Source organism: Triturus cristatus, chromosome 7 (assembly GCF_964204655.1).
Source record: "Triturus cristatus chromosome 7, aTriCri1.1, whole genome shotgun sequence".
NCBI classification, from domain to species: Eukaryota; Metazoa; Chordata; class Amphibia; order Caudata; family Salamandridae; genus Triturus; species Triturus cristatus.
This window is the reverse complement of record NC_140590.1, coordinates 1,523,507,320-1,523,531,014: the sequence shown is the minus strand read 5'-3', so window position 1 is coordinate 1,523,531,014 and position 23,695 is coordinate 1,523,507,320. Positions and strand designations below refer to the sequence as shown.

The following is a 23,695-nucleotide window of genomic DNA, read 5'->3' as shown; positions in this document are numbered from 1 at the left end:
GTCCCCAGCTGCCCAGCAAGTAGTGGGCAGCTGCTACGTTTAGGTTCTGGCGCAACCTGGACTCTGATGTGATTTGGGTGCTAGGAAATGTACAGTGTAGTATGTTTTGCGCACCCTGTGTCCATGCTTTTGGGTGCTAGGAAATGTACTGTATATAGCATGTTTTGCGCACCCTGTGTTGTGTACCTCTAAATGTGGTCTTTTCTGCCTAGGAGGTTGTTTTACCTGCGTAGGTTGATGGTAGGGAGAATGTACTTCCCTGTGTTATGTACGCCCCTAGTGGAGGTATACTTAGGTGGCTAGGTCTAAGGCGTTAGACTTGCGAGAATTGCATAATGTGATTTATGCCCCTGTGATAGATACAGGATAGGTTTTATACCTGATGCTAGTGTGATGACGCTGAGGTCATTATTGCGCCAGTAGAGACTGGTTGTGCTCTACAGTTACTTTGTGTTATGTTCTACGTTTACTATTGGTGATTTGTGCTATGTTCTAAGTGCTAATTCCTGACAGTGGTCCATGTGGCCCTGTCCCCTGTATATATAATCCCTTGTAAATTCTGCCCGTGCCTGTTGGCACATTGTAGAGTATGTGTTTTTATCTAATGTGTTGTGTATAATACAAAGGCTATTTTTATAGAATACCTTGTGTGGAGTTTCCTTTGTGGTGGGCCTTGGGTGTTGTTGCTGGGTGCGCGCGCAAACGCTTTACACATCGCCTCAGGGATAAGCCTGTCTGCTCGTGCCAAGCTACCAAGGGGGTGAGCAGGGGTTATCTTTGGCGTGTAACTTCCTTGCCCTGACTAGAGTGGTGGTTTCTGCCTGGCTTTGGCGCAAGCCTCAGCCAACCAGAAATCCCATTTCTAACACTGATGCCCCAACATACTTCGAGTCTTGCGAGGCCAGCCCGACCACCATTGGTTTGGAGGCTGCACCTGTCGAAGATGAGTGACCACCGCTAAGGCCTGCTGTGGTGTTCTTCTTCAGGGGTGAGATATAAGAGGAATGGCCGCTGCCTGCTAACCCGCCCTCAATGGCTCAGGTGCAGACTTTATAATTGCCAGCGCCAAACATGTCCTTCGGAAAGGTACCACAACACCTGTAATAAAAGTCTGAGACACTCTGCTTTGATATCAAACATTAGATATGCACATTAGAAGGATTAACGATTGCCAATGTGAACTCTTTAGACGATACAAACTGAACTGACTCAAAGGTTACACAACTTAGTAACTGCTTGTACAAGTCAATAAGTGAACTTAAATATGTGCCTGTTCCTACCCATGATCTCCCTTTTGCTGCTAGAACCCTGTAGTGGTGTGAGAACCAAAGAATTTATGCTAGAACAATGTGCTGGTGTGGGAACTGTCGCCATTTTTTTTAACAGTGTGGTTGGTGTGTGTACTTGCAGTCATATTTAGTGGAATGCTATACTTTTACTAATACTACTTTTACTGTGTGTAGAATCTCATTTTGATGTCACGTTTAAGTAGTTTTACTAAGACAAGCATTGGTCTGGACAGTTATTGTGTCTGTTGTTTGACTGAGCTCTGAATCTTTAGCCCCGGCACCCCCACCCTTACCACCACGCTACCTCCCTGTGCTGGTTTGGATTAGTTGTCAATCATATCCTGTTACTTATTGTAGGTAAATTCTCCCTGGTGCCTGTGCAGGACCTTATATTCTTGGGCCCACTTCACTCACAAGTAGACAAGATGTACCCATTAGAAGAATGAGCATGCAAGCTGATCCTCATAGCACTCAAATTTGAAGCAAGACAGTGTGCTCAGTGAGGTTTATAAATCCCTCCCAGGCATCAAGTCATTGTGCATTCCTCTTATTCCATTCTGTCTCAACGAATGAAGCCCATACAAGATGAACTTGAATCTCAGTGTAAAGAGGTAAGCCTTAAGCCGAACAAGGCCTGAGGGACGCCGACTCTGAGGTCAGCTTTGAATTAGTGCACATCGATACATAATGTGTGGGTAGGTGTTGAAGAAAGGGACCGAGCCGATGACCGCAGTTCACAACAAAGTTTATTCTTCAACTGTGGAGAAGTGTGGCTCAATGATTAGAGCGGCAGACCCTGATGCAGAGGTCTAGCCCGGGACCAGGGTTCAATTCCCCGCCTCGGCGGGTCTTGGGCTCAAAATTCCACGGACCTGATAATTCTCGCCTCGGTGCCATTCCAATCATGGAGTCCCACTCTGCAACTCTGGGCAATAGCTTGCTTAATCTCCACAACGGCCCCCACAACGCTAAGGATGCCTGGCCTCCACCTTGGGGGTGCCCAGGAGTGGACACCTCACAGGGAAAGCCAGGATGGGTTCCACAGCGGTATTCGTACAAGCGCCTTGAGACCCTTGTGGGTGAGTAGTGCGCTATACAAGTATCAATTTCAACTGTGGCTGAAGGCACACCCTGACTGGCTAGTCGGGACTCCAGCCCATCAAGGAACTAATCTGGAATCCTCAACCACCGCCCAGTAACCGCGAGGACCATGTGTAAGTACACAGCACATAGTGAATAAGGAGCACGCAGGGCTTCCACGTGCCCCGAAGAATGTATAAATAGCAATAAATAAAAACAATGAAAATGGCACGCTATTACTACCAGACATAAATAACTCACAGCACTACTACAGTAGGGCAAGGCTTCCAGGCCGTGGAACCACGTTTTTTGTGACACAGTTGCCTTTCTAGAGGTTTGTGGACACAACTGGAGCATCTTACTACAGGAGACAAATGGTCATATCAGGAGAAACACTTCCACAAACAGATCTTGGAGCCATAGGTGAGCTGTCAGCTGCTGCAGGTGTTTCACTTCTCTTAAAAATGTATTCCTTAAACATTTGAACAGGCAAAATTACCTCCGTGCATTACATCAGAAGGTGAGGAGATACCTGGTCAGAACTACTGTAAACAGAAGCTCAGAAACTGGGGCGTTGGACACTTATGGATCAAATTTCTATCAAAGTGGAACATCTGCCTTGAATAGCAATGTGTACCCACTATTGACTTAAACTCTGTGGGGAATATTTTCAAGAACGTGGGATAACTATCGCAAAAGTAGCTTAACGCAACTCTTCACCTCGCAGTCTATCGCGGGAAAATAACACCGTGTCAACTTGGTATTCTCAACATGGCGGCACCATGCGATAAACCCACCACAACGCGTCAAATGGACTTGCTAAAATCAATGAAACGCCGCAAAAGTGCGAAACACAAACGCGAAAAAAGTGGCGATGACGCAAATCGCAATACAAAAATCTGCGGAAAAAAGCACTACAAAAGTAGAAAAAACCCACATACAAAAGCCAAACAACAGCGAAGCACAATGGAGGTAGCCGGGGCAAGTACAGAGGACAACCAGAACCCCACAAGCCCCCCAGAGGACCAGCCTGGGACCTCGGGGTCAGGGAAGGGCAAGGACAAGAAGAGTAGAAAGAAGCGGTTCAGTCTGCAGGAAAACAGGATCATGATAACGGAAATGATAGAACACCATCAACTACTGTTCGTCACCTCCACTGTGTCACTGGCAACGAAAAATGGAATATGGCAGACCATCGTGGACAAGGTGAATGCAGTCGGACTGCTGAAGAGGACAATGGAAGAGATCAAGAGGCGCTGGAATAATGTCAAACGAAAACCAAGCAGAAACCCGCAACCAACCGGAAGGCAGCAATGCAGACTGGAGGTGGCAGTCCAGCGCCACAGGAGGAGCAGGACGAGATGGAGGAAATGGTGTCCACAGTCATCAGTGGGAAGATGGTGGCAGGAGACGGGGGGCCCAGACTCTGCTCAACAGGACCGGACACAACAGCAACAGGGTGAGTAACGACCAGGGACTGGGGGGACAGGCGGAGATAGGCACAATGGCACACATGCACAAGTAAGCATAGCACATCTGCTGACAAACCATGCCCCAGACCCCCAACTCCCACCAAGAGACCAATGCACCCAAGTATGCAGCATTCCAGCACTGTATAAGCACAGAAGTCAGAGGCACATCGCATGGAAGGGATAAGGGGCAGCAAAATCAGAGCTGCAGGGGCGACTCCCCCAAAATGTGGCACACACACATCACATGAAGAGCACCTCAACATTGACAACGATGTGGCACAGTCCGCAACACATCCACAACAGAACAGAGAACACAACTGGTGCCGCTTGTGTGCAGAAACTGGCCAATCACATATGGCATTGCAGGAAAATATGAGTTGACAATGTACAAGTACAAACACACATCCGTGATGTTGAAATGTCCACTGTCCCGCATCATACAGGCAGCTCCCCACAAACATTTACAATGTACACTGTCATTCAGCCCGAATGAAAACATATACAATGTGTCAACATACATGTGAACACAATGTTAAACTGCATCTCCCCTTCACATTGCAGAGGGAAATTCAACACTTCCTGCAGAACAGTCCCAACCTCTCTTCTCTGATGACGAAGAGGACCACCACACCTTCGACTCCGACGCCCTCCAACAGCTCGTGGACAGCCTCCGCAGCCCACTTAGAGGAGCAGGGCAGCTCATGGAAGGCCATGTGTTCATCGTGGGGGTCCTGGGAGGCAGCCGTGGTGGTGGGTGCTGCCTGGTGTGTGTTCTGTGCAGGGGGTGGGTCCGCACCACGGGACTCAATCATAAAGTGTCCATGGCTTGCGGTGCACCGACTTGGTGGCACCGGATATACTGCGGCAGGCACAGGCACATCGCCACAGGACGGTGTCTTTGGGTGCACTGAGGTATGGGCACCTAAAGTGCTGAACAGGTGTGCAGCCTGCGATGATGCGCCATCCAGGCGGTCCGGAATGGTGGCATTGGTGTGAGCCCTGCTGGACCGCAGTGTAGGCCTGAGCCAGCGGGCAGTGCAGGCCTACCGACACGTGGCATCGCCTCACAGTTCACAGAGTTAGTGGCACCTCTAGTGCAGAGCGGGTGTGCAGCCTGCGATGAGGCTGGGTGCACTAATATGATCTCTGCCATAGCAAAATCAAGACCCAGAATCAAGTGTGTGACCTGGTGGCCCTCGGTGCAGGGCTGCATGATTTGAGGGTGCCATGGTTGAGGGCCTCGGGCTTGGGGCTCCCAGTGGCACGTGGTGGGCCCTCTTGGAGACACGCCGGTGGTGGAAGGTGAGCAGAGAGGCCTGGTTGTGCAGGGGAGGGCAATCTCGGCTGGGCGGCGGGGGGGGGGGGCTGGGGTGCAAAAGCCTGTGTGCGCAGGTGCGGGCAAGTGCGGATGGCGTGTGCTACTGTATGGACTCTGTCATTCATGTCTCTGGCAAATGTTTCAGATGAGGGACCTGGGGGACTGCAGTGTGTACCAGCACGTGGTTGGAGACACACTGGTGGTTGCAGGTGAGCAGTGAGGCCTGGGTCTGCAGTGTCAGCACTTCCTCTTCCTCTCTTTCTTCCTCCCTCTCTTTCTCTTTCCCTCTCTTTCTCTCTCCTTCTCTTTCTCCCTCTCTCTTTCTATCTCCCTCTCTCTTCTTCTCTTTCTCTCTCCCCCCCTCTCTCTCTCTCTCTCTTTCGCTCTCTCTCTCTCTGTACTTTGATGGGCGCATGGCACACCTTCTTATCTGTATTTCTGTCTTGCAGGCTGTGACTTACAGAATGCCCAGAGAAGACCCACCGTGCCTCTTCAAGATTGTTGTTTTTTGTTTCATCTGTAATAAAGTTTTTATATGGATGGTATGATTTGAATGTATGATTTCCATTTTTCTGTCCGCACCTGTATGTTAGGTGTTGTGATTGAGCGACTTCAGGCGATTTGTTTGGTGCATGGTTTTATGGTGTTGATGTGCATTCTCTTTGTCCAAAGGGAGGGGGGGTATGCTCCTGGAGGTGGTGGCGGTGGGTGTTGTTGCCCTATTGGGGCTCCGGGCTGCATGTTCAGTTGCTCGGGGGCATCTGTTGTTCTTTATGTTTGGCTATGGGCTGTTCTCCCTTGGCTGCTGCCGGTTGTTGTCTGACTTTACACCAGGTCAGAGCAGGTGTTAGTTTCCTGCTACTAACGTACCTTATCGCCTGTTTGGGGATCTTATTGCCGATCTGGCTGGTCGTTGAGAATGTTGCGGGGTGGTGTTGTTGCGGCTTTTTGCTTGGGAACGCCTACTCTGCATCTCATTAGCGATAGTTTCCGGGGTCATCAGTGGCGATGTTTTTTGAGGATGCTATTGCCAGAAAACTGGTGATATCGGCTGTTATCACCAGCTTGTGAATGGGGCGATACATTTATTGCGTCTTTGGCTGCGCTAAAGTGCCGATAACTCGGCGATAGATCCTTGAGAATATGCCCCTGAATTTCCAGCCTCTCTCTAAATGCCTGTTTGTGGTGGAAATGGAGTTCACACCCACCATACAATCAGGACCCAAGCAGTTATTCAATGCCTGGAGCTGCTAGTTGACCAAAACCAGAATACCTGTACACAAATGAACCAAGTTTGTTTTATTGTACCAAATGGCTTGCAACATAATTTAGCGAAGATCGATAATGGCGAAACGGCCCAAAACTGTCATTTTTACCACTCGTGCCTCCAGCAGTATATCCTTTTTTATGTGTTTCTAGAAGGTGGAAATCCCGCCAGATGCTACCCCTCTTCCTTTGCCGCTTGGTCCTCCAAGGTGCTGAGGTAACTGCTTGAAATAACGAAGGGGCAGCCTCCAGTTGATCCACAACCGCGTGTGTCTTAGAAAGGGTGACAAATGTATACAAAAAGGTGAGTTAAATGGCACTAATGAGCGGGATAGCACCCAAGCATGGTAGGGACACTTGATTAGTGGACAAAGACTTTGCACTCCCATTTTTGGGTACATAGTCAGTGCCCACATTCGGTGGCCAAAATTCCATTGTCTGACATAAGCACTGCTATATTTTTGTCAGTGAAGGTCTCATGGCTGATGTGGTTATTCCTGTGTCGGATAGAACCACTTTGGTGGTGAAACATATGCTGTCCGGGCAGGAACCTCTATTTTACTCAAAATTCCCTTCTGCTCTTTGGCAGAAAAAGAAAATCCGCCACAATAGCAGATAAAAATTCGACTCTACAATCCCTAACTCAGTCGTCAGTTTTCTTATAAATATATGATATAATAGGGACACAGAGAAGTTGTCAGGGAAATTCAGTACATTGTGTAGTAAACTTGTAAAATAGTGACTTTGTCCTTCTTAAATTGTTTTCTTTATTCACTGCGCTGTATTTTCATCTCAGTTTGTCTGTGATTTTCTTTTCCCCCATAGGTGAAAAACCATATGAATGTTACGTTTGTCATGCCAAGTTCACGCAGAGCGGTACCTTGAAAATGCATGTTTTACAAAAACATACACAGAATGTACCAAAGTATCACTGTCCGCACTGCGGCATTGTCATTTCGCGGAAAAGCGACTTAGGTAAGTATCAGACAAAAAATAAGCATGGCTCAATTTTTGTATTTATGTGTATTTTATTTAAAGCAACATTTAATTTAACAAGCTATAATTCTCAGCCTTCACTTAGTACTTCCAAGTTCAAAGCTCCATTATTTGGAACAGAGAACTGTAATTCTAAACAAGATTTGCCCACATTTCCATTAGAGTAATGTTACATATATGTGAACACATTAAGAACACATTTTTGTACATAATCAAATGAAGCCTTTGCCGTTGGTGTCCACATCGAAGTTAGCAAAGAAAAAAAACATTTGAAATATGTGTCGCGCATAGTGAGGATTTTACAAGTTCACTTACTGAACCTGAGGAGGTACAGCACTGGAAGCAGTGCAAGCTTCTCTCACACACACAGAAATGGTACACCCTAAGTAGCTGCAGTGCAGGCACAACTCAGTCATAAAACAGGTAAAACAAAGTATTTGTCATGTAACATTTCCTCACACACTAATCAGATAAAGTACAGCAGAAATAATAACCCCACTCAAAGATTACCTGTACAGTATGTGCTGATAACACCTGTTACCTCACCTGGCATTAGATAAAATATCATTACTCCTATTTTTAAGCATTATGCTAAAGAAGATTCCATTATTCATTGTATTATTACAGAAAATGGTCCACCTGATTACTTTGCCCCGCATTAGAGATCCCTCTCATAATTTCACTCAGTGTTGGATTACAGAACATTACTTCTGAATTGGGTTACAGAATTAATCTACTCTTAAACCAGCATTTAATTGTAAATGGAGATTTCTTAATTTACCTTTTATTGTATTATAGGAGTAGGTTAGATTGCTTTACCCTACCTTAGAGTGTTCTTATTACTGCATCTTTCTTCATGTTACAGACAAAAAATACCCTGATTACTTTATCCTGCACTGGATTGTGTATTGAGGGTAATATGAAGACATAATTCTACATCTGGCTACAGGATTTACTTTTTTTAGATTAGAAAATGAGATGATATTTCCTGTGCCTTACCCCAGTTTAAAGGATAGTACATTTTCTATTTCAATTTGCATTACCTAACAGGAGACTGTTTTGGTGACCTTACTCTGATTAATTTACTGTGAATGTGACTGCAGTGGAAGGAAAACAATAATTAGTGTTTACCCTGTGCCAGATCACACAAATGCATTACTCTTTATTTTTTCTTTTCCATATGTTGCATCAAAGAAAACATTGTTTTGTCCAGCATAGGATTACAGGATATGCTTCCTCTGATTATATTACACCTAATTTGATTGAGGCGATTATGTGGTACTGTAAATTTCGGAACCATGTATCTGGCATGATTCTAACATGACGATTTCTTTATCAACAGACAAAGAATGTTTAGGATACTATGCACAAGCATTTGCGTCACATTCGAGTGACGAGATCGCCTGAAATCAGAGTTTCTGTCCTAATACCTCGAGCTCCATTTTAGGACGACAGCCATTTTGTGATTGCCCTCCCATAGGCAACAGGACTACGGCCGAGCATGGGTCTGAAGGACACACACACCTTCGCTGACTCCTCGGTGACCTGGGTGAACTGACTCCGCTGCCTAAGGCCAAACCTGATCGGTCAGTTCCCTTCCCGCGGCCGAATGAGATTAGTGTCAGGGCCCAGCATATCACGAAACCTTTCATCACACACGAACCATGCCTAATCTTCTACACACCTGCCCCTGTTTCCCTCTTTATGACCCGTTTTACGAGGAGGAGGTGCCCGTTTTTATTGGGTGTCCGTCGATATCTGATGAAGGCGCTAAGCTTTGCCGGGTAATTGATTAAGGGCTGAACGAACTGAAATATGTACTTGCCATTATGACTCTGTCTTTTCCTTTGTAATGAATGCATGTGAATGATCATACCGTAAAACGAGGAATGTTTGCCTAAAGCATAATATTTGGTACATAAGGAGAAGGCTGGTTTTCGTAAGGGAGCAGTCTCCTGAGAATTTACACGTGTTGTACTTCTAGGATACCTGTTACTGGCTGCAGCCAATAAATACGATCTTTGACTTCACCAAGAAGACTCTGTGTTTCTGTAGTCTGAAACAGGAAGAACTCGAAGTCTTCGGGTGTGTTCCCTGGCACCGCTGGGTTCCGAAAAACCCAGTACTTCAGTTATCCAAATTACTTTACATTCTATCAGATTATAGCGCCTTGCACTGATTTCAGTATCCCACACTAGAGTACAGAATTGTATTACACTTGCTATTTTAATTTGAGTTATATAATATGACCTTCTTATATACTCTGCTATGTGACCCATAACAAGATCACTTTACCCTGCATTAGATCACAGAAGATGTTTACGAAATATTGGAGTAAGGAAGGATGCATTTAATTCTATGCATTCAAAACAACATGGTTGCTCCAGTGGTAGATGGTGCTGGCAATCTGTTCAACTTTGGGGAATTCTTAAACATAGACTGCTTCAGCAGGCATGCTAATATTCTTCTACCTGGTCTTGGATCCCTTGCAGCCATTTGCACACCAAGAATGCGTTTGTATGGTTTTCTGTAGCGCAGGTCAAGTTCCAGCACATCCTAGTGTTGTACAGATTAAGCATTTCTGATGGATAGTTCTTTCTGTAGATTGTTATGAATATTCCGAGGCGGCATACTGGATCTGGAAACCTTTTCTCTCATGCATATATCTCCAATACTGGTAGGTAGCACCACGTAACTTCGGTCTCAACTCTACCCACCTATACAGTGAGAAGTGAGGCATGCGGAACAGAAGGCAAGTCCTGCTTTGAGGCATTGCAAAAAGGCCATTGCAGGGAAGCTCCAGTTTGGTTGAGCGCAATAGCAGGAATTTTTTTCAAGTAAATAAGAGTATCACTGACATTGTAGTGATGATGAAAACAGGTCGTTACCAGAGCGGAGGATCACAAAGTAGAGCCATAAAACATATGTACAACAGCATGTATCTGTATACTGAAATGAGTCAGCATCACTTAACAAGAGATAGGTAGCTGGTCCTTGTTTGAGAAGAGGTAGTTAAAGTATCTCAGTACAGTGATTCCCAATCTGTGGTTCACGACCAGTTTTTGGCGGGTCGTGAAAGTCCAAGCAATACACAAAAATGCCTTTAAATTCGGTATTTACCTTACTCATTTGCTGTGCTTCAAAGACAGTGATCAAATGTCAGGCTATGTCAAATTGCTGCTTATGTTTTTTAACATGGAGATTGGTGTTTGTAAACTTCTCTCACGTTGTAGTCAGAAAAAGAAACGTAAAGTGAATTATGAGATAATCTTGCTGGGATACAGAAAGTGTAAAATAAAAGACTGTAGGATGTAATTTTTCAAAAGACACTACAGAATATAAATATCTGTAAATGAACTGAACACATTCAGCAAATAGGAAAGGAAAATTGAAGCACATTTTTTTGAATTTCTTAAGTGCGATGGAGGCAAAGATTTTAATAGGATCAAAACAAATTAAAGCACTTGGGGGAATATTATCAAGACGCAGCAATAATTATCGCTGAACGCGCTTAGCGTGTTTTTTTCTATCGCCGCCTATCGCTGGATTATATCGCCATGATAGCGCTGTATTAACAACGCTTAGCGCATTGGCGATAGGAAATCCAGCGATAGCGGGAAAATAGGCCAACATCGCTGAAAAACCAGCGAAAATCAATGCAAAACGGAGAAAAGCTTGCTGATACGAACATGTGGCCTTAACCCTGTAATTCACCTCCCATGTTAAGTATGCCTTTGTCAGGAATTTAGCAGACATTCGATTCCTGCGTCAATGGCGAGTTAGCGTGATTATTTTTATCGCTACGACGGTCGGGGTCTCGTTGTAAATATCGCGAAGCTGCGTTAGTGATATTTTCCAGTGAAGTTTCGTGAGGCACACCTACTTGGCATCTCATTAACGATGCGATGCGAGGCTGAGTAAAACGGGTGCTAAAACATGGAAACACGCGCTTGCGTGTCTGTTAGACCCGGCACCTTGGCGTGGTCTCCCTTCCATTTTTTGCTGTTGCCTCATGTGTTTTTGCTGGTGTTAGATGCTTCGGGCACTGTGCCACTGCTGTCCAGTGCTACAGTGCAAGTGCTCCCTAATGTAAACTGATATATGAATTAGTGATTCCATGATTGGTTGGTTTGGTTTGCCTGTCAGACCCTAGTACAGTGCACCAGGAGTGCCCAGGGCTGGTAAATCCAAATGCTGCTGGTGGGCTTGCAGCACTGGTTGTGCCACCCACAGAAGCAGCCTGTAAAAGTGTGTCTAAGGCCTGCCATTGCAGAGCCTGTGTGCAGTCTGGTACTGTCATGCTGACTGGGCAAGTGCACCCACTTGCCAGTCTCTAAACCTTCCCTTTTCTTCATATCAGAGACCCCTATGGTAGGCCCAAGGGCAGGTTGCATTGTAAGTATAAGGTAGGACATGCCCTGGTGTGTGTGGCATGTTCTACTAGTGAATTACAGCCATTTTCGTTTTTCACTATTGCAAGGCTACCTGTTCTCCATAGGCCAGACTGGGCAGTTTGATTATTACATCTTATAATCCTAACTGACTCAGGGAACATGGTAGAAAGTCGCATTTAGTATGCCTGAACTCAGAATGATAAAATACATATTTTAGTGAAGTTGGTTTTAACATTATGTGTTTGAAAATGCCACTTTTAGAAAGTAGACATTTTCTTGTCTAAGCATTCAAACCTGCCTCTGCTAGGCTGTGTATTCCTTGTCTGGAGTTTGAGTGACAGGGCTGGGGAATTCCAGGAGACAGGGTGAGGTAGCCCAGTGGTAAATAGAGAGATCTGCATCTAGATGGGAGGGAGGAGTTGCACCTGGGACCTGAATAGGGCTGTGCCTTCCCTCCACAATGCTGGCTCCACCTCCTGTGGTGCGTCTGATGTCTCTGCCCTGCACTCTGAAAGGAAAGAAGGAGTCATGTAAACAAAGTGCTCCAGGACTGACCAGAACTGGTTTGGACTAGGCAAAGGCCTCTCTGCCTTCAGAGAACAAAGGACAACTTAGTATAAATATTGGGACCCCAACCCAAGAACTTTAGATCACTTTGGGAAACAAGAAGAAACCTTTGCTGAGGAGTGGAAGCAGAAGAAACTGAGGAGGGACTATCCCTAAGCTGAATTGCTGCTTGGGGGATTGGCCTGCAGTGGTTGCCTGACTGCCAAAGAAAGGAGAAAGGAACTTTGTGTGTACTTTTGATCAACTTGTGAAGGATCTCCATGGGCTTGGAAAAGAGCTTGCCTCCTGCGGAAGTCTCAGGGACAACAAACTTCAACCCCCAGCTCCCCAGAGTTATTTGGAAGTGCCTGCTGCTGATTTGGGCCTTCTGAGGGACGCGTGTCGCAAGGAGCTGAAAGCGCGACTCATAGAGAAGAAGCGTGTCGCCACTGCCGTCGCATCACTGAACAAGGGTGTCGCCACTGTAGCTGTCGCATTGCATCGCACCACGAGAAGCGTCCCGCAACACCGAAGAAGTGTGTCGCCGTCGCAGCCGCTGCCGTCGCATCGCTGAACAAGTGTGTCGCCGCTGGAGCTGCCGCATTGCACCACATCACGAGAAGAGTCTCGCAACGAAGAAGAAGCGTGTCGCCGTCGCAGCCGCTGCCGTCGCATCTCTGAACAAGGATGTCGCCGCTGTAGTTGTCACACTGCACCGTATTAAGAAAAGCGCCTCGCATCCACAGAGAAGCGTGCCGCTGTCGGAGCTGCTGCCGTCGCATCACTGAACAAGGGTGTCACCTCTGCTGCTGTTGCATCGAGTGGAAGCGTCTTGCATCGTCGGAGAAGAGTGTCGCCGCCAAAGCCACTGTCGTCGCATCACTGGACAAGGGTGCCGCCGCTGCAGCTGACGCATCGAGTCAAGTCTTCTCGCAACATCGGAGAAGCGCGTCGCATCAGGAAGATCTTCACGTCTTTATTTATTTGCACCAAACTTTCATCGCATCACCATCGTTGCAACACTTTCGATGCCCTGCGTGTCGCATCTAAAGGTACATTGAACTAAAAGTGTCGCATTTAAGAACTAAGCTAAAACTACCATTTTAATTAACAGTATTGTGGATTTTTGTCGTTTATGGTCTTGTGTTAAATCTATATAAATAATACTTATTTTTGATATAAAATCTGTGTGGTGTCCATCTTTAGTGTTGTCACTTGATTACTGTATGTGTCCACAAATGCTTTACACACTGCCTCAGAGAGCCTGTCTGCTCGTGGCAAGCTACCAAGGGGGTGAGCAGGGGTTATTTTAGGAGTGTACTCCCTTACCCTGACTAGAGGCAAGGGTACCAACTAGAGACCCCCAAATCTAACATTGGTGGTCAGCGGTGAGGATTCTGGACTTGCATTTGTGACTCATGTACAGTGATTGGTGAACACTACTAGTGAGTGCAGACCAAAACGCAACCACATACTTTTGGTAGATTTATTTTTGGGATTTCCTATTTTTGCCAAGTTTAACCATCATGGAGGACAGAGCGTCCATCGCCTCTGTTGATTTGGAATGGGAAGAGGAGAAACTAGGAAGCTACAAAGTAAGGCAGATGAAGTACCTCTGCAAGAAATTCAATGTCTCCACTATTGGACTCTCCAGGAAGGAGGAGTTCTACAAGGTGCTGAGGGCCTGGGTAGAAGCTAGGAATGCCCCTGAGAATGAGGAAGGAGATGAGAATCCAGATAGGCAGCTGGGTGGGCCATTGGGTCCAGAAGGAAGTAGAGCACCTTCCCCCGCAGGTAGCAGTGTTTCTGCCAAGAGTCTGTCTCCAGAGGAGCTGGAGGACAGAGAGAGATGCAGAAGGCATGAGATGGATCTGACCAAGCTCAAGTTAAGCGGGCAGTTGGAATTTGAAATGCAAACTAGGAAATTAGCCATAGAAGAGAAGAAAATGCAGTGTGAACATGAAAAGGTTTTGAGGGAGTTGGAATTGAAGGCCAAGAGCTTAGAGGTTGCTCCCTCTGGTGGCAGCACACCGTCATTGCCTGTTGAATCTAGGGTGTATATTCCTAAGGATGTGGTGAAACAATTTTTTTTAAATGATGATATTGGGCGTTCAAGGCCTATGAGGTAGCCATGTCTTCCCACCGGGTCCCTGAGAAGGATTGGGCAGCGGGGTTGTGGGAGCGGTTCCTTAGTGAAGGGCGGGACACACTGTTAGACTTTCCTTCTGAAGTCTAGAATTCATATCCCCACATGAAAGATGCATTAATGTCTAGGTATGGTTTAACTCCTGAATTGTACAGGCAGAGGTTATGGGGTTGCAAGAAGATAGAGAACAGTACCTGGGTGGAATATGTCACTTTTTTCTGCAGAGCATTGGATGGTTGGGTGAAGAGTAGCAAAGTTGATGATTTTCAGGGTCTCTTTGATTTGATTGCATGGGAGCACTTGTCAAGTAATTATTTATTTATTTATACATTTATAGAGCGCTTGGTTACACCATTGGTGTGTCCCCGCGCTTAGAGAGGTCTCCGGGAGATGCGGCTGTTACCTGCAAGCAAGGCCGCTCTATGAAGTTTTAGACCAAGTCTATCCATGCTATGGTTGTACAAATAGCCAGGTCTTTAGTAGCTTGCGAAATCTCCTTTCGCATGGCTCTCTTCTTAGATCCGACGGTAGGCTATTCCAAATTTTTGCCGCTCGGTACCTGAAGGTGCGTTCCCCCATTCTAGCTCTAAAAACTCTTGGTACCGTCACCAGGTCCTTGTCTAGTGATCTCAGGATACATCTTGGTACGTATTTAGTAATCAGAGGTAAAAGGTATCTTGGGCCTTTCTTTAGTAGGATGCAGTGGCAATGGCACATTCCCTTAAACACGACTCTCTTCTCCACTGGAAGCCAGTGGAGAGTTGTCAAGATCTGTTTCGTGTTAGATCTTCTTGGCAGGCCAAGTACTAGACGTGCTGCCGCATTCTGTACTTTCTGCAATTTGGATAAACCTCTCTTTGTAGTACCCAGATATAGTACATTGCCATACTCCAGTTGAGAGGTTATTACAGAGTGTACAATGGTTTTCCAGGCATTGGAAGGTAGGAGATCTAAGATTTTCCACAAAGTTTTCATAGCATAATAGCATTTTCCCGCTACCTTCCGGATTTGGCTCTCAAAAGTCAGCTCCAGAGCTCCAGAGCTACGCCAGCACCTGATTGATAGTAGGCTGACTAATCCTAGGAAGCTTGCTGAAGAGGCAGACCGCTGGGTCAGTACCAGGGTCCACAAGGGTCACGTGGGAGATTCAGCCAAGAGTTGGCAGGGTCCCCAGCAGAAGAGTGGGGGGGACAAGGGTAAACAGACGGAGTTCCAGAAAAGGCCCCAAAGTAATCCCCAAGGGAATCAAGGGAAAGGTTCCCACCCTCCAAAACAGAAACCATCAGGGGCCCCGACAGGTCCACCTGTTCAAAGGGGACCCCTGAAAGGCTTCAAATGTGGAGACCTGGGTCATAGGGCGAATAATCTCAAGTGTCGCCTGTTTGGAAAAACAGCACCCCCTGGTGCAGCCCCCCGGCAGATGGCTAGTGTAGCCCTGGGTGAGGAGATGGGTGCCCAAGGTGGGTTGGGGCCAGCAGAGATGTGAGGTGGTCCCTAGTACCCAATTGCCTGATAACACTAAGAAATACAGGCAGTGGGGGACCATCAATGGCCATAGGGTGGAGGCTCTTAGAGATACAAGAGCCAGTGTGACAGCTGTCAAGTGTCACCTGGTTTCTCAAGAGCAGGTTGTCCCCAATACTATCTGTCCAGCTGTTGCCACTGACAACACAGAGAGCCACTGCAAGGTGGCTCAAGATCCCTTTGAGTGGGGGGGGGTCTCTGGTACTCTTCAGGTAGCTGTGAGGCCCACCATGCCTGTTGACTGTTTGTTAGGGAATGACTTGGAGAGCTCCCCTTGGGCGAAGGTGGAGCGGAGTGCTCATTTGGAAATGCTGGGTTTGCCTGACTGGGCTTGTGTGACCACCCGGTCCATGGCAGCGAGTAAAGGTGCTCAAGAGGACCTGGACCCTGAGAGGGAAGCCCAGGTACCTGCTGTCAAGAGAAGAGGCAGGGGGTGCGGGAAACCGGCCCCCAAAGTTCCCACGGTCCAGGAGGAGGCAGACCCTGAGGGGGATGCCCTGGAGCCTACAGGGAACAGGTAGCTGAACTGGGGGACCTGCCTGAGCTGACCCATTGGCAGCAAGAAGGAGGACCCTCCAGGGAAGAATTCTGCAAGGAGCAGAAAGAATGCCCTTCTCTTGTGGGTCTGCGGCAACAGGCTGCAGACCAGGCAGCAGGTTATCAGTCTGGGTCACATTGGATTTACTGGGAGAATGATCTCCTGTATACTGAGCCTAAGGTTACTGAGCCTGGGTCAGCCCTTGTGCTGGTGGTACCCCAGCGCTTCAGAGCCTTCCTACAGGGGCTGGCTCATGATGTGCCTTTAGCTGGACATTTGGGGCAGGACAAGGCCTTTGAAAGGTTTGTCTCCCACTTTTATTGGCCCCAAATGTGCAAGAGTTCTGATACTCATTGCAGGACTTGTCAGACTTGCCAGGCAAGTGGAAAGAGTGGGAGGAAGTGCAAGGCTCCTCTCCAGCCATTCCCTGTGGTCAGCACCCCCTTTGAACGGGTGGGTATTGACATTGTGGGGCCACTGGACCCCAAGACAGCCATGGGCAACAGGTTCATCCTGGTCTTGGTGGACCATGCCACCCGGTACCCGGAAGCCCTACCTCTGAGGACAGTGACAGCTCCCGTGGTGGGACGAGCACTGATGGGAATTTTCTCCAGAGTGGGATTCCCTCGTGAGGTAGTGTCTGACCGAGGTACTAACTTCATTTCCAAGTATATGAAGTCCCTGTGGCAGGAGTGTGGGGTAACCTACAAGTTTACCACTCCTTACCACCCCCAAGGAAATGGGTTGGTTGAAAGGTTCAACCGAACCCTAAAAGGCATGATTATGGAACTTGAGGAACCTATGAGGCGTAAGTGGGATGTCCTCTTACCATGCCTACTCTTTGCTTACCGTGAGGTGCCACAGAAATCTCTAGGGTTCAGCCCCTTTGAGCTTCTCTATGGACATCCAGTGAGAGGACCTCTGAGTTTGGTTAAAGAAGGCTGGGATCAATCTCCCAGGAAACCTCCCCAGGATGTATATAGCTACATGCTGGCCTTTAGGAACCAAACTCGGCGTTTCAGGCAACTCGCTGAGGCGAATCTGGAAGCCAGCCAGGAGGAGATGAAGCGGTGGTACGACCAGAATGCCACTCTGGTTGAGCTTCAGCCTGGTCAGAAGGTGTGGGTCATGGCCCCAGTTGAGCCCTGCGCGCTCCAAGATAAGTGGACCGGACTCTTTGAGGTTGTGGAGCGCAAAAGAACGGTTACCTACTTGGTGGACTTGCGGTCTCTCAGGAACCCCTTGAGGGTCCTGCATGTCAACCGCCTGAAACCCCACTTGGAGAGGTCCCAAGTGGGCATGCTCTTAGCGACAGATGGTGGAATGGAGGAGGAGACCGAGCTCTTCCAGACCTCCTGTCGGATACAGAGCAAGATGGGTCAGTGGATGGTTTCAACCTCTCTTCTGTGGTAAATAATTTAATTACCGGGACTTAATTTGATGCGGAAAATCTATAACAATAGCTCAGTAAAATAAGAGGCAGAATCCGTGGTATTAGAGGTTCGGAACGGGCTTTATTCCATAATCAATTTAAATTGATGAGCTCCAGATTCCATCACCACGAAGGTTCAGGAAGTGAAGACCGTACTTTATTGATAGGTAATCATTTTTATACAATAGGCATTACAGTGAAACAAATGCAGGAGGCGTAACAATTGATAGTAAAGATAAAACATACATGCGTAGCAAAAGTGGGTGTAACTGGGCGTAACTAAAGAACGTCATCAGGTATGATGTCATAATAGGGTGGTTCCATGAAAGAATTTCGCAATGTCAGCAGAAATACTTGGCAGAAATGCGCGCGCAGCAGCATGACGTGTGATTGACGTGTAACTAGGGGGTGAAGGGGACTTGACATTTAGCTCTACATGTGGCGACAGAAGTCTGGAGGGTCAAGTCAACCTAATCCCAAATCATATCTAACATCCTATGTTTAAAGAACTATGTTATCCAAAAGAGAGGTCTCTTAGAGTAGAATCTTATTCTATACTGACTATACTGACTGTTAGTGCGTGTACAAGCGTCTAAGTGTCTACACTAGATGCGAGGGCAGGAATCTTCCATAGTAACAGGGCTATGAATTACTTGCATAAAGACAGAGAAGCCGGGCCCTTTGCTCGGTAGCTGGAAGAATGTTTACTTAAACTACTAGACAGGAATGCATTGGGTAGGGAACGGAGCAGATAATTTCGAAGGTGAAATATAGTTTTTGGCAGGCAACAGGCTGATGTCAGGCACCGTTAGCTGCGCAGAGAATGAGGACAAAGTTCATGGATACAGATGCGAGCTCAAACTGGAGCTTTCAGAGGCAGAAGGCAGGAAAAGCTTGATGGCAGAATCAGGGCCTACTTGCCTGGACTGTAAAATGGCATAAGTGAACCTATATAAAGGCGGTGGCCTTTCATACTTAGGAATGGAGTATCCAGCCCATTCATGGCGGATCTGAAAGAGGACATGTTGGCGGTGGACGCACATGTGTTTGCGTCTTCATAACTGGAACTGGAGGAAACATACATGTACTTGTGATTTATACATGAAACCGTTGGGGTCCAAGATAGGGGACATAACTGACCAGAAAAATCCATATTTCCACATTCCCTCCTTGTCCCCTACTTGCCCGTCAAGAGATATCAATCTTCATTAATCCATCGATCTGTTCATATAGCATCATTTGTTCTTCTTTCTTCTTCCGTGATGAATGAAATCTTGGTGGTGGAATACACGATGTGGCACACAGACCACAGATCGCTGGTCCACATTGTAGACATAGACAGCAACTGAATAATATGAGGAAGCCAATACCTAGGAAGGATAGGACCTTCCATCCAAAGGTAGATAATACACTCCAAAACCAACCGGACCAAGTCCAGGTGCCTGGATTCTGGTGTATCTGGCTTACAATCTTATGAAGGCGAGTTATGGCTTTATATACAGATGGCGAATTTTCTGGTATGAAAATGCAACAGCTTGATCCGATGACCCTACAAGCTCCGCCCCTATCGGCCAGGATGACGTCAAGGACAAGACGATTTTGAAGCACAACAATCCGCATAGCAGACTGCTCTTCTGTTAAATTGCCTAAGGCGGAAATAGTTTCATTCACTACTGCTTCAAGGGTTCTGGTTAATCTACGTATCAGCTTACTATTGGTAACTGTACCTATATAGGGAAAGAGACCTTTATTAAAATCTGTGTATTTTTCCCATGCGGTCTCAGTGTAATCGACTATTGGGAGATCTCTCCTTTCTCTATTGTGTACTAAATGAGTATTTCTGTGATAATCAGGAGGAGCTAGGAAAACAGGTGGCAAAAGGAATCCGATGTAGCAGGTACCATCCCAATCTAGTGGCAAACGTATGTGTGCCGTCTGACCACATATGAAGTAGGAATGGCGGGAAGCTCTAAATGTAGACTTGCCTTGATCACTAAATTCTATTACAGTGGTGCATCCACTATGGCCCATATGTATGGAACCATTCTTTCTTACACATAATTCACCTTTTACTGGAAATACTGACATGGCGGGCAAAATTGGAGTAGCTTCGGATTCGACATTCAAGATCATGAGATCAAGCGTAAAATTACCTAATCCATACACTTCATTTTCTAGATCAGTTCCTGTTCTTTTGGGAAGTCCCTCCTTGTTGGGGTGGCAGGCTGTGAGTAAAACTAAGTTCAGATTTCCCCATACCCAGTTATTCTGGTAAACTGCAGAATTCGAATCTAGGGAATTAATTAAACTAAACCATGCTCCACAGGAGCCATTGTGTGTGAACGGGTATGGAAAGAGAGGTAGAATTCCTTTATAGTTCTGATAGGGAGGGAGTCGAACACATATCCAACAATTTGTAGCATTGCTAACCTGATGGGAATGATGTAACATACTAATAAAAGTGTTATTGCGCAGCGCAAATCTATAAGACAATTCATGTGGAGGTAATTCACTAAAAGAATGTTCAGCAGTAACATTATAAACATGTCTAGAAATAGGATAATATGTGTGCAACAATATACTTGCAGTAATTACTAAAAGACTTAAGGAAAACAGAATTAATAACGTCACTGTGCAATGACTACGCAGTGATTTACAGTACGCATGTCGTTTCAGCTTTATCCTTTTGTTTCTTTCTCTATACAGGTCTAAGGGGTACATGTCAGAGACAAATTCGACCGCTTCACCTTGGAGAGGACTTAAACAATCAAATTGCCTGACTTGTTAGACCTAAGTTTTAGTTTATATAGTTCATGGCTATTCAGTTCAACCAAAGGAAGTTTTGAGTCAATCGGGGAAGACACGCAAGGTGTGTCGTTTACGTCTGATGGTAGTCCATGAAATTTCTTGATATGACTTGAATGTATCCAGCCTTTTCGACCTTCGATCTTTACGGCTGTCCTCGTCGTTAGCAGTACGAGCTGAGGCGACCTCCACCTAGGATCCAGTTGAGACTTCCGATCAAAGTTCCTCACTAAAACCAAATCCCCTGGAATTACGTCATGGGGTTTCAACTCGGTGTTGTCGGGAAAGGCTGCAGCTACCTGTGAACGACAAGATTGTAGTGCAGACATCAAGGAAGCCAAGTAATCTGTCAGCATATTACAGTCAATATCAGTTATTTTGCGTGGTATAGGCGTCCCCCACATATTTGGTGGTCTACCGAAGATCACTTCATAAGGGGATAGCCCTGTTCGAGAGTGTGCTACCATTCTCATGTAAAAGAGTGCAACGGGTAAGGCTACTACCCAGTCGACACCTTTCTCTCTGCATATTTTGGACAATCTAATTTTCAGGGTCTGGTTATGTCTTTCCACGAGACCTGCTGCCTCGGGGTGTCGGACACAGTGAAACTTCCACTGATAGCCTAACAAAAGTGAAACGTGTTTCATTAATTCGGATGAGAACGGCTGGCCGTTATCTGAGTAGACAACACGTGGTAAACCGTACCGTGGGAAGAATTCTCGAACTAACTGTTTGGCAGTAGTTGGGGCAGTGTAATCTGAAACCGGGTATGCCTCTGTCCAACGGGAAAGAGCACAGACAACTACGAGAACATATTTGAATCCTCGACATCGTTCCATCTGGATATAATCCATCTGGAGGACTTCAAAAGGGTGATCAGGAGGCTGAAATCCACCCTGCTCTACGGGAATGCTTTTACCTGGGTTAAACTGACAACAGATCATACAGGTACGGACTTTTTGTTTAGCTGCTGCTCGTAAATGTTTGTTGAACCAAATGTGTTGGATGCTATCTAGCATAGCTTTTTCTCCTAGATGTGCTGGACTATGTACAGTGTTAATAACGACTTGGACCATTGAATCAGGAAGGAACCACACAGATTTTTCCTTCGTCATCCATCCTTGATCCGTTTGGATCCCTCCTAATTCAGTCCATTTCTTTATTTCGTCTGGTGTAGCATGTGTCTGTATGTCGATTACGTCAAGAGCGGGATCCTTAACCATCATGCAATATGTTGATGTCGGGACTATTGTCTTTGTCATGTCGGATGTTTGAGTTTGAGCAGTCTGTTTAGCTGTTCTGTCAGCTAGATCATTGCCTTGAGAAATGATATCAGTAACTTTCGTATGAGCTTTACATTTCATAATTGATATTGCAATGGGTAGATGTATTGCATCTAGTAAGGCATGAATAAGGGGTCCGTGCTGGATGTGGGTACCGTGAGAAGTTAAATAACCTCTCTCTCGCCACAGCACGCCGAAGTCATGTACAACTCCGAATGCATAACGTGAATCAGTATATATGTTGACTTTCTTATTCGTAGCTTGAATACAGGCTTGTGTCAGAGCGATGAGCTCTGCTGCTTGAGCTGACAAGGTATTAATACGATTTGTTTCAATGACTTCAGTGTCTGTTGTGACTGCATACGCGGCCACTAACTCTCCTGTACTTGTTCTCATACATGAACCATCTACATACAACGTCAGGTCTGGATCTGACAATGGGACATCTGTCAAATCTTGTCTGGGTTTCGTCGTGATAGTGATAACTTCAATACAATCATGTGCAAGTGGGTCTGTTCCATTTATAGGTAACAGTGTGGCAGGATTCAATGTACTACAACGTCTGATTTCTATATGTGGCTGAAACAATGTTAATTCATAACCAGTAAGTCGTGCTATAGTCAAGTGTTGTGTTTGTGTGCGGTTCAAGAGAACCTCTACTGCATGTGGTACTTGTACTGTCAATGGATGTCCTAATACTATGGCATCGCTTTGTCTGATTGCTAAAGCTGTTGCTGCCACTGATTTCAGGCACGCAGGCAAAGCCTGAGCTACGGGATCTAATGTACTAGAAAAATAAGCACATGGTTTGTGTGATCCTGCTTGTTCCTGTGTGAGTACTGACAAGGCAGTACCTTCGCGTTCTGTAACGAAGAGTGTAAACTGTTTATTGTAACATGGTGTTGCTAAAACAGGTGCTTGGCATAAGGCTTTCTTTAGGCTTTCAAAAGCTTGTGTATGTTCCTGAGTCCAAGGGAGAACAGTCGATGTGGCTGCCTCCTGTGTTGTCAATTGAATGAGTAGTTTTGCTAGAAATGCATACTGAGGGATCCACTGCCTACAATATGAAGTGAGGCCTATGAAAGCCCGCACCTCCTTTTGTGTCTTGGGTATTGGCATATTTGCAATTAGCTGGATGCGATCTGGTGTAAGCTGCCTTCCCTCCTTGGACAGCGAGTGACCAAGGTAAACAACTCGCTGGACACAGAATTGCAGCTTAGACGGGGACACCTTGTGCCCCTTTTCGGCCAAAAATTGTAATACCGTCAGTGAGGCTTTCTCACATTCAGGTTCGCTTCTAGCGGTGATCAGCAGATCATCGACATATTGAAGCAGGGCAGTGTTGACTGGCATGTGGATACTGTCGAGTTCTCGTTTCAGTGCTTGGCTATAGATGCTGGGGCTTTCTGTGAATCCTTGAGGTGCGCGTGTGAATTTAAAGCTTCGTCCATTTAAACTAAATCCGAACAAGTATTGGCTTTCCGGATCTATTGGGACGCTGAAAAAGGCATTCTTGAGATCAATTACAGTAAAGAATGTTGCTTCGGAATCAATAGCTGTCAGTAATGAAGAGATGTCTGGAACTACGGGGTATTGTGGTACAATA

The 23,695-nt window shown here is 46.2% G+C and overlaps 1 protein-coding gene across 1 annotated transcript in view; it reads left to right on the top strand.

Moving 5' to 3' along the window:
• Positions 1–23,695, top strand: part of CTCFL (CCCTC-binding factor like) — a 232,565-nt gene that overhangs the window by 143,052 nt on the left and 65,818 nt on the right. The window contains exon 8 of the mRNA XM_085615156.1: positions 7,251–7,400. Within this exon, the coding sequence (XP_085471282.1) occupies positions 7,251–7,400 (150 nt within the window). The remainder of the gene's footprint in view (positions 1–7,250; positions 7,401–23,695) is intronic.